This window comes from Micropterus dolomieu, linkage group LG01 (assembly GCF_021292245.1).
Source record: "Micropterus dolomieu isolate WLL.071019.BEF.003 ecotype Adirondacks linkage group LG01, ASM2129224v1, whole genome shotgun sequence".
Lineage (NCBI taxonomy): Eukaryota > Metazoa > Chordata > Actinopteri > Centrarchiformes > Centrarchidae > Micropterus > Micropterus dolomieu.
This window is the reverse complement of record NC_060150.1, coordinates 8,080,843-8,092,480: the sequence shown is the minus strand read 5'-3', so window position 1 is coordinate 8,092,480 and position 11,638 is coordinate 8,080,843. Positions and strand designations below refer to the sequence as shown.

Here is an 11,638-nt window from a genome sequence, read left to right as displayed (position 1 = left end):
TACTTTAAGTATATTTTGCTGATAATACTTCTGTACTTTTACTTAAATAAGATTTTGAATGCAGGACCGTGGTATTGCTTCTTTTACTTAAGTAATACTCTGAGTGCGTTTTCCTGACAGCGGAAAAGTAATATTCACTGTATGGACATCCCTGTCCCAATACTTTTGGTGGGGGCTGTTTTTCATGGTGTGGTCTTTAAGGGAAATCTAGATGCTACAACATACAATTTTAGAAAACAGTTCTAACCGTTTGTGTTTGGTCTTTTCCTTTAGAAATAGTTTTCCCAGTTTGGTGTGGAAGAACTCGACTGGCCTGCTCTGAGCCCTGACATCAACCCTAACCAACACCTTAGGGATGAACTTGAACGGAGATTGCGAGCCAGGCCCTTGTGTCCAACATGTGTCTGACCTCACATGCTCTTCTGGATGAACGGGCAAAATTTCACACAGACAAACTCTAAAATCTTGTAGAAAGCCTTCCTAGAGTTGAAGCTGTTATAGCTGCAGAGGGTGTGTGTGTGTGTGTGTGTGTGTGTGTGTGGCGGGGTGTTATAAAAGTAATGTGTAGGTGTCCCCAGTACTTTTGTCCATATAGTGTAACTAAACAAATTGCAGTTGCATGGGACTTTAGTTAAATATCAGCTTTAATACTCCGGAACTGTGGGTCATTTATGGAGGTCGGTGCAGATCAAACATTGCTCCCCGTTTTTTTCCCCACGCATCAGCCACCAGGGGTCACCGAAGCCTCTCGGCTTGCACGCAGTGTGCTGCTGTGTGGATTTCAAAAGCCTCGCAAGTTTGTAGGCTGCCCTGCTGTGTTGTGCGCCTATTCACAAATTACTTATTTTGAGTTGTCGAGGGGAGCCTGGTTGTGACTCTTTGGCACGTAAACGGGTGTGTGAAGCCTGAATGTGACTTCCAGTGGCAAATCACCAATCATCATCAAATATAAACAAAAATAAAGTTCACATCCAGTAAACTCAAATCCTGCTGGGATTTTTTATGACTTTATGCTCATATTTGATCATACCATGGCGCAGCATACTGTAAAATTAAAAACATGAATAAGGTATCAAAGAAAATCACTATACTGGATTGATTTTAGGGTGGTCTGCTTTATAATAAAAAAATCCACCTCCTGGGTCAGCACTATTAAATCCTTAGCTAATTGTATAATTCACTGGAATACTTCCAAAAACATATCCTCATTTCTATAAATGTTTAACTATACAGAAAAGGTAAATAAATAAATAAATATTTTTATCATGACGTAAGCTGCAAAAAAAAATAAAAAGCATTTGATTTTTCATGTGGTTAACGTGCATTTCAATTGTGGTGAAGGTACTGTGTGTAGCCTGTGCAATGGTGTATGAGTCACGCAAGATGCTCATCTATAAGGTTCACCACCATCACCACCAGCAGCAGCAGCAGCACCACCACCACCACCACCAGCAACAGCAGCAGCAGCAGCAGCAGACAGCGTCACCCAACCACTCTGTTGCCCACACAGGCGTTAAAGAGGGAGGTGGGCGCTGCTGGATCAAGTCGATTCGACTCCCCTCGGCTGGACTGATCACACTGATTGATCGTCGGGTGCGTCCCGGAGGAACCCTTGCGAGGATCTTGGAGGATAGGAGAGGGGGAGACCGCCGTGTGGTCCCTGATGACACACAGAAGAAAGTGTGTGGGCGGATGAGGAAGTTCAGAGCAGGGATTGATGGTCACACACCTACTGTACTGGCACTTTATCGCAGCAACGGCAGCGGCATAACACCTGGATCTCCATCCACCAATTTCTGTGATCAGATGGGATCCGCGCATGGGAAAATGACAATCAAGTTTGTGGTCATCTTCTTCACACTTCTGCTCGCTCAAGGTGCTCGGTGAGTCTCATTTGCGTCTTTTTTTTTTTTGCATGATCAACAGCTGAGAGGTGTTTCTTTTGAAGCTTCAAAAGTTCAGATGTGTCTATTGTAGGGTTTGATGGCAAGTGCGCACTTCACGTGAATGAGTCTGGCTGACAACGCATGCAATGTGGTGTTTTTCCCCCTTCCTTTCTAAGGGCTTTCCCCGCACATACACACAAACACAGACTCACGCAGACAAAAAGGACAGCAACCATTTATTGCTGTGCCCAAATACAGATAAGACAAGATGTGTTTAACCTCAAGGCACTGAAACAGCACACATGATTAATTGCAAATGGCAAAGTTTTTCATGACAATAGTGTTTATTAAAAGGGGAGCAAAGGTGGCACACATAACATGATTAACGACCCCATCCCCTTGTTATTTTTTTTTCCACTCCACCCTCCCCACCACCCAGTTCTGATCTACTGAAATATGGCGACGACGACGAAGATCACCACGATACCACTGTCAATCAAATGCTGGTTCCCAGGTCGCACCAGGAGGATGCCACACTTATACTGAACAATTTGCTCAAGGAATATGACAAGACGCTACGGCCGGATATTGGAAGTAAGATTGGATTATATTCATTCGTTTTAAGATTGAGTAATAGCCCCAAAAAACTTAGTGGAGTTCAGTGTCACTGGCGCTGTCGGAGGTGCTGATTGTTATTGGTTGGGGGTGGAGCTGTCCATGGTGCTGAAACTAGTGACGCTGCAGCACTGGATGGGGGTTGTTGTCCCCCTTGGGAGCTTTAAGGCTATTAAAAGTCTCTTGTGTCTTATGTTACGTATCAGCTCGTTCCAGATCTTCAGTGAAGCTTGTTTACACAGTGAGCGATTCACACACCCAAGACTCAATGTTTTTTTGTTTTGTTTTATGGCTGCACCATAAACTATTCTACAACCATCATTTTATTCACATTTCCTTAAAACACATATGATGAACATATGATGTCTTTGGACACTAGAATTCAGAATAAAGTTCTGTATTTTTGAACAATGTTTGGCTGCACAGCAGGAGTTTGTTTCCATGATCCCATGCAGGCCATGGCTTCCTAAAAACATTTGTCTATTTACTGAAATGAAAATACTGAATTACTGAATGTGGTTTCAGTGTCAACTGACTATTATCTGTTTTCAATATATTCATCTTCTGAATGCTTGTTTTGACAAAATTATCAGAAAAAAACGAAAAATTATAGTTATAAATTCATTGTCCTATTTAACTGATACTATAACACACATATTCCCATTACTAACTAACTTACATGACAAGCAAATACCTTCCATTTAAAACTGACACCAAAGATGTTTTGCTTTTTTGTGAGTAAGTCAGTAAAACATTATTTATGGATGACTTTTCAAAACCAGCACTGCAAAGTTCTTCACAGTTACAGAAAGGCTAAAAAACACCCACATTTCTATCTGAATGTTACCTGCAGTTAGAATTTTCTCTAAGCAAGCAAGCTAGCAGCCCTTTTGGTGTAGGACTTTCCCTGTCCTTTAATCGAAACATGATGTCACCGCTGTCGAAAGAAAACTATGGTTCTCTCCAAATTTAACGTTTTTAATTTTTAACAATTAATGATTAAATCCTCCTCCATGGGTTGAGAAAAGGCTCTTCGTTTTTAAGCTAAATAAACCCATTAGATTAACTAAAAGTTATAACTGCCGACATTAGGGAGATACATGGTTTTCATAGGACAGTGACATATGTCTTTTATTCAGTTTTACACATGAACAAAAATCACACCACATAGAAAAATAAAGGGGTGGGGGGAAATGAGGCATCTTTCCGAGAACATGAACATCCCCCATTTTTGCCTTTATTAGTTTTCCAAACGTATGAAGAGTTCCCCTCATGAGTCTCCTTATCGGTTTACCAAAATGTTTAATATTAAGTTTATATAAATATTTTGGCAGAATCTACAGGACATTTGCCAAAATTCAAAATTCATTCATCAAGATAAACAGTTGGTGGCGCTTATTCTCCAGTCGGCTGCCATTAAAACTGCTGCAGAAGAAGAGAGGACGCAATTAAAAGAAACCTCAAATGGTGGAAAAAAGAAAAGAACAGAACCTGTTGTTGTGCGGAACTCCTAAAGAGAAACAAATAAGTTGCTGCATGTAATACAATAGACAATAACTTAACTGTCATGTGTTGAGCAAAGGCTGAGTTACATATGTGTCTTTCTCTGTCTTACAGCTGCAGGAGACTGTAGTGTGGATTATTGTACATTAGAGATGTAGTGTGCATGTATGTGTGTGTGTGTGTGTATGTGTGTGTGTGTGTGGGCTTGTGTGTAAGATTGGGGGTGGTAGCTTGAGAACAAATCATTCTCTGATTGCACCCACATTATTTCTGCTATGCTCATGGTGCAATCAAAACTTCCAAGCTTCTTGGAGGGAATATTCCCCTTCAAAGAGGCAGGGAGGGCTGGCCGCTGATCACATGGTTACTGGTTTGATCCCAGGAGTGTTCTCACTGGACGGGCTGGTGGTGGCTGGGAAAAGTTCCCTATGACAAGTGTGCAGTCATTACCAAGGAACCATTTATTGTTCCTGCTGCATTTCAGGAGTCATTTGGAGAAATCAAGCCAGTCTGAACATGTACGAGTGTGAGGGGAACTTACTAGTGAAGTGATAATCACTTGGGTTTAGTATGATGGTGGTGGGAGGTATTTATTATACAGACTCTGTGCTCATAAGTAAAGCTCTGAATGTTGACCTTGTTGTAAATGTATTGTGTAGTGTTTAGACAGTCTATAGATCTTGTGGCCCTATAGGATGTTTGGTTTTTATTTTTTGTATATTTCCAGTTAAGGCCTGCTTTCCCTGGATTAGGATGTTGCATTTACAATCAGCAGTGCCCTGACAAAAATCAGAAGAATAGTTGATCTGATATGTGGAAATCATTTAGGAATTGCTCTACTCTACATTTTGGAATAAACACAGTGTGTTTCTTAACTTTTTAGATGTTGTAGTTGCTGCTTTGTTTCCTGCAGCTCACGGTGGCATTTTCTATTCACACTTAACACTTGAATCTTTGCATGCATGCTGATACACACATCTATCCATGCTGAAGAAGATACAGAGCGGGGGTCAACGGAACACAAGACAGCGCAAACATTAGCTTTAGCTAACTATCCCTAGTTAACTAAAGTGTAAGTTAAGACTTAAGTTAGAAACTTCCTAACGTTAGCGTTTGTCTGTAGACACTTGACACAGTCTAATTTAGTAACACAGATGCTCGCAAGATCTGGCAACACTTCACTGCAGTAAATGGTTTGTACTTGTATTTGCGCCTTTCTAGTTTTCCGACCACTCAAAGCGCTTTACTATACATGTCGCATTCACTCACTCATACACTTAAGGCATTGCAATACAAGGTGCCAACTGCATATCAGAATGGGACTTAGATTCATACACATACCTCCGGGGCCACAGCCGCCACATACAACATTTAACAGACATACTATATATATTCATTAATATTAATATGCAAGAGGAAGACTTAAATAAGTAATTTACCCTACAGTTATGTTGACAGTTATGTACAGTTATGTTAATATATACTCTTAAATTGGATAAAGTAGTATATAGTGACAACCGTCTGTGGAGGTCCTATAAAATGTTTCCTCTTATTCAAGTACATGATGAATTATTTTAGTTTTTCCAAAATAGAGAACGCAACCAAAAAATGAAACAGGTTGTGTTTTTCACCTAATTATTGATTCACAGCTTAGCTAATATCATACATATACAAGTGAATAATGTGAAGAATCGAATGAAAACATTTGACTGTATTCATGCTAAAGGTTTTCATGTGGTGTAGGTAGTGTGGGTCACTACTCTCTATTTTCAAATTCCTATCACATATTTAAAGAGGCCCTCTTAGGCTCATTTTCAGGTTCATACTTTTATTTGCGGGTCATACTAGAATAGATTTACATGCTTGAATGTTCCAAAACACATTCTCTTTTTCTCATACTGTACATAGCTGCATTACCCCTTATCACGGGAGAACATACTTACAAGGCATTTCAAATGGGACTATAAGTCCCTAAGGCGTGGACTTTGCAGAACTTTTACAAAAAAAGCTACATAACACACTCAAGGTAAGTAACCCCCCCCCCAAAAAATTAACAATTATATGGCTACTTTAATTGATTGCTTGCGCCAAGAAACACAACACCACCAAAAGTTTGGCCTTGAAAATTAACAGCAGCACACAGAATTTCTTAGACTCTGGTACCAATAAACCAGTGCAAAAATACTTTATTTAAAATAAAAGTCTTGCATTCAGAATCTTACAAAAACAGAGTATTTATTTGTTTTGAAGGTATCAAAAGTAAAAGGACTGCAAATGACCCCTGTAACTGAAATTGTTTTATATCACATTACTGGATTGTGAATAAGGATGCATCGAGGTGGAGGCAGCTGTAACTACTTTGTGTACAGTAAGCTATTTTGTTGGCATAAATCTGACGGGTTGTGAGATGACTGATTGGAGGAAACAAGACAGTTCTGCTTCACAAATCTGTATTCATCAAATTTTTGGGGGGACTTTTTTGGATTCATTTACCTCTCCAACCGTTGATGAAACCATCTGAGAAGTTTAGAGGTGAAATCTCCTTTTTTTGCTAACAACACTGCTTTTTGTAAGAGGATACAAACCCAAACCACTAGTTTCATTTTTAACAATGCATTGTATTTTATAATCTTATGATGTTTTTTATGTAAAAGTAATTATAAACTTCAGCTGCTGGAGGACTGTAGTAGACAAGAAAAGAACAATCTGTCCACATATGAATGATATTGTGTCCATCACCTGTACTCTTCTAATCACGAGTGTGCTTTTTTAAACTGCGTGTTTTCATCTTTTTTAAACTGCGTGTTTTCATCTGCAGGACTCACAGGTTTGAAGTCATTTTAAGGTTTATTGAGACTCAGTCTGAGACTACACTCTGTACCTTGAAGTTGCCACAGCCGAGCCCAAAAGGCTCTCATTTGTAATGGTTTCAGCTGGGTGTTTTTAGCAGCGTTACGCTCGAGGTGAAGTTTCAAAAGACTTTGTGGAAAGACTCTGGTGGGAACACTTATCTCCAGATCATTAAGAGTGTTTATTTGTGTTCTTAGGTTATTTAAAATGACCAAGCACCCAGTTTTCACAGGCAATAACCTGGTGGGAATTGATTTTTTCGCCTGCGCCGGCGGCTCGCTGGGCTCGGTTCAGCTCACCTCGCAGAGGGGAAACTCCCTCCAGCTCCGCATCCATAATTAAGGATGAAATTTTGATGAGCTCCAGTTGACAAACCTCACTATCGTCCATGAAATGTTAATGCTTCTGCAGGATAATGTGAGGCAGCGGAAACACACGGGCATGTGTGTATGGGGAAAGAAACACACACACACACACTCACACTCAAAAAACATACACACACAAAGAAGCATACTCGAAGATGACGCTGAGTCAAAGACAGATCTGGGACATTTAAGTCATTGTAAAAAAGAGTGGGTTCAGCTGAGAACTGCTGCAATGAATCTCTTTAAACGCACACACATACACACACACACACACACACTCACTGCTACTGAAGTCAGAACAACATGGCTCATTTCTGAGACACACCTGGATTTTTGTCTAAATCAAAGTCACCCTCTTTACACACACACACACACACACACACACACACACACACACGCACACACAGTATCAAACAATGCTTTTCCGTTTGCCTCTTTTTTAAAATATAACCAACTTCTCTTTGTAGTTCTGCTTGTTTATATGCTGCTGGCTGTGGAACCAGAGTACACACTGTTTTAAGCATATTTGAGATTTCTGTATTAATTGGCCATTAATTCAATATTACAAGTGTATTTATATCTCACAGTGAAGCTCACTTCCTTGGTGAAAACAACCTCTTAAATAAAGTAAGGAAGGCTGAGGATGGTTGTACCACTGGTGCTATATTTATATTCCCTTTTGCATATTGGACCCTTTTACACAATAGCCACATACACAGACACGCTAGAACAGAGGAATGTTATTCTCAGGGGAAACCATCATATATATATTATGCTATTTGAAATAAAGAGTCTAAGAGTTAAACATCGAAATCAACACAACTAGTTATATAGTTTGACTTTTTGGAGAAATAACTTCTTGCCGAGAGTTAGATGAGAAGATAGACACCACTCTCAGACTGCTAGAGCAAGCAGTCAGTTAGCGAGAAGTAGGAGGAAATGACTAATTGTGGCTCATGGAGTTATTTTTTTCTTATTTGGACAGAACCAGGCTAGTTGTTTCCCCCTGCTTCTATTCTGTATGCTAAGCTAAGCTCTTCATTTTTAGCATATCAAAATTAGATTGATCAATCAAGAAAAGAAATAACCATATATTCCAAAATGTTGAACTACTTCTTTGAAGCTTTGTATTAGCCACAAATGCAGGATTTTGAGTCTTCTGACTGATAAGAAGTTGCAAAGTTAGTTCACAGCTAGCCATGTTACAATGAGCCCATGTTCCAAAACATTCTTTAAATGTTCTGTGATCAATTGTCTGTCCATTTACTCTGGCAATAAGAGGCCTCAGGGGCGTCTGTCAGAACTACATTTCAGTTCCACAGCAGTGAAGTTAAACTGAAGAAAATAACAGAAATCCGAGGTACAACATAACAGGGTTATTATCTTAGTTCCCCTTGTTTGTTTTCCTGTCTCTTCCGGTCTCGTAAAGTCGGCAGCGAGCCTAATCTTCATATAAAGTGGGTGACTGGTCCACTTGTGAAAGAGCGACCCACATTTCCCCCGAGCAGAACAAGTGTTGAGCCTCACCTTAACCGATAAGAAGCAGTTCGCCTTAGATGAAGATGAGATGCTTTTGTGTCCCTATTGTGTCACTTTCCTTTTGGATACAGAGCGTGATCACTGTGTGCGATCTGTGCAATCCTCGTGTACTGTGCGAATATGTGCGTGTGTGTGTGACGGAGAATTTGCGGGGGTGTCAGCGTTTGCGTGTGTGCTCACTAGGGAATCCAGGACAAAACGGGCTGGAGTAGAGGGCTTTGTATGCTGCGAGGACTCTGCAGCCAGGCACATTTAGAGTTTTGGGAGCCAGGGATGATTCGAGGAGTTCGATTAAAGTTAGGTCTGAGCTGCATTCTAAAAATACGCCAGGCCTCCCAACAAATTAAAAAGTACATTTAAGAAAGGTTCAAGTCTTTGTGCCCATGAGAATTGAGCCCACTAACAACCAACTCAGGGAGGCTTCAAAGGCATGTGGCTACACAGAGTGACCCAGAGTAACACATACCTTCTGGCTGAAGTGAATTGATCCAACTAACAAGTATAGTGTGTATATCCAAAGCCTGATATACAGTATCTTATTCCACTGTGCCACAGAGATCTGTTCAAAAACTTTTAAAAACACATCTCACATGTTCCTTCATTAGCATAAACACACACACACACACACAGTAGTTTATTTTGACTCAATCCCACATAAAAGTATGCCAAATTACCTATTAGCACGTCCTGTTTCTGGATGTAGACACTGGATTACTTTGATGAAGTGACAAACACATTTTCAGTGTCGAAATGACAAGGAGCATCTTTGTTTCTATGATTTCTATCTGGATTTATGAGTCACACTGAATCTATGGATATGTGCATCCTGTCTACGTGTTCAGATAAGGAAGACAAGAAAATTAGCCTCATCTACAGAAAAAACAAGGAAAAAGAAGTCACTGCTTAGTAGCCCAGATCATGAAGACAAGACATCTGATTAAGCTATTACCACTTTAAGAAACTGCCCCCATTTCAAATCCACCAGCTTTTCAGAAACAGAAACATACCAGAGTAAAACAAGTGAACCCTATCAGATTTAAACCAAATTTTCTTTCATAAAAGGTTAATTCTAAACAAGCTGCCAGGCTGCTGTTTTTCCATTCTGATTAGGCACACGGTTCAGTGTCAGCCTGCATACAAATACAGTCAACCTGACAGCTTTTCAATATAGCCAGGAAGCTAATCCGGTTTCAGCTTGTGTGTGATCGCAGACGGCGGCTATAGCTAACAGGCCATTGATCTGCACTGATTGACCAGATCGCTGCAATCATATCTGCCATTATTGCCTCTGAATACAGTATGTCTGGCGCTTACAATTAAGTCTGCGGGTGGGAGTGAAAAGGAAAGACTGCGTGTGCCTTTTAATAGGAGGTGTGAGTTTCTGTGTGTGTGCAGCTGTAACCAAGAAGCAGCTACTGTTGTGTACTATTGTAGATGGACTAAACTATTTTTTATCTTTCTATACTTACTCATTTGCTTTTTTTTAACCATAAAAGTTGTGGTCACTGGTTTGGCTTTCCCTACACACTTTTACACACATTTGATGTGTGCGTGATCTAAATGTGTATGTCGCTAAAGAGAAGGACCTCAGATAAAAGCCAGGTGTGTGTCAGAAATAGAAACCAAAGCTGCTCAGACATCATTGGTTTGCAGCTGCTTCCTGTCTCTCTCCATCTGTTTCTCTTTATATCGCTCTCACTCAATCACCCTCCCTTTCTCCCTCCAAACCTTCATGATCCTCCCTTTATTTCCCCCTTTAAACCTCTCCCTACTTACGATCAATTACTGTACATCGCTACATAATTCACGTCAGTATTTGTGGGCCAGATCTGAGGCTTTTTTGGAATCCAAGTGAGAGTTTGACCCACTTTGCATCCTATATTAAAATGTCATAGATCCGATTCAGAAGTCATGTCAGATCCAATCACTCCAGGGAGAACATGAGAGCGGACGATGGGATGTAGGCACTGCAGCATTTGCTGAATTCTACTCGTCCTTGTACATCATTCGTCAGCAGTTCTACATTTTCCCTTTGTTTGATAAAAGATTTAGATGTATTCTTTGTTTTATTGAAGCATAAAACCAGTGGAAATGAGAATTAAGGAAACTTAGAATTATTTACTTTACTACTTACTTATTTAGAAAATTCAGTCTGAGTTTCTATTATTGTCTGTATGCCAATGCCAGAAATAACATGGAAGTGTTTGTCTTGCACTCAAGTGCTGTGATGGCACACTGACATGCAGCTTTAACTGAAAATGGATGGGAGAGGATGGAAGGCGATGCCACCACATTTATCTTGATCATCAGTTCAAAATTGAATTTGTCCAAATACCTGCAAAACTACACACATTCCCATCAGCCTCTTTCATAATCTGTGTTCAGTGCTAATTTGTGGTGATATGCCAAGCTTCTGGCCTTTCTTTATGTCTGTGGTGAACAAAAAGATGAGAAGGCATTGGACTCAGCAAGCACAGTGATTTCTTAATATAGTTTCATTACCATAAGTGCCCAATACAAGGCTAGGCGTTGTCTGTAGGCGTATTCTTGTACAGCGGTGCTGCAATAAATGCACAATATTGTGCAAAATGTTCCAATAAAGTAGGTGTTTATATGTCAAAGAGGCCCTGTGTTCAATGTGGGCTCAGGCATTTTGCCTTTATGTTTATGTCACATTTCATGTGAGTGGCCATGTGGTGTCTTTGAATAATGATAATTATTTAAACATTACTTTTATTACTTGGTATCAGGTCTTTATAGTGTGCAAACCTTTTGTTGTTATTTTCTTCTTATACCAACAATGACTCAGTAGATGTCAGCAAGCTAAACTAAGATGGAGACCATGGTAATCATATCCATTAAACGTGTGTAGGTCAACAT

The 11,638-nt window shown here is 40.0% G+C and overlaps 1 protein-coding gene across 1 annotated transcript in view; it reads left to right on the top strand.

Annotated features, from left to right (window-relative positions):
• The first annotated feature begins 1,809 nt into the window (after positions 1–1,809).
• Positions 1,810–11,638, top strand: part of LOC123974450 (gamma-aminobutyric acid receptor subunit gamma-3-like) — a 113,132-nt gene continuing 103,303 nt past the window's right edge. Inside the window, exons 1-2 of the mRNA XM_046055141.1 lie at positions 1,810–1,883; positions 2,326–2,480. Coding sequence (XP_045911097.1) covers positions 1,828–1,883; positions 2,326–2,480 — 211 coding nt within the window. The 5' untranslated portion in view covers positions 1,810–1,827. The remainder of the gene's footprint in view (positions 1,884–2,325; positions 2,481–11,638) is intronic.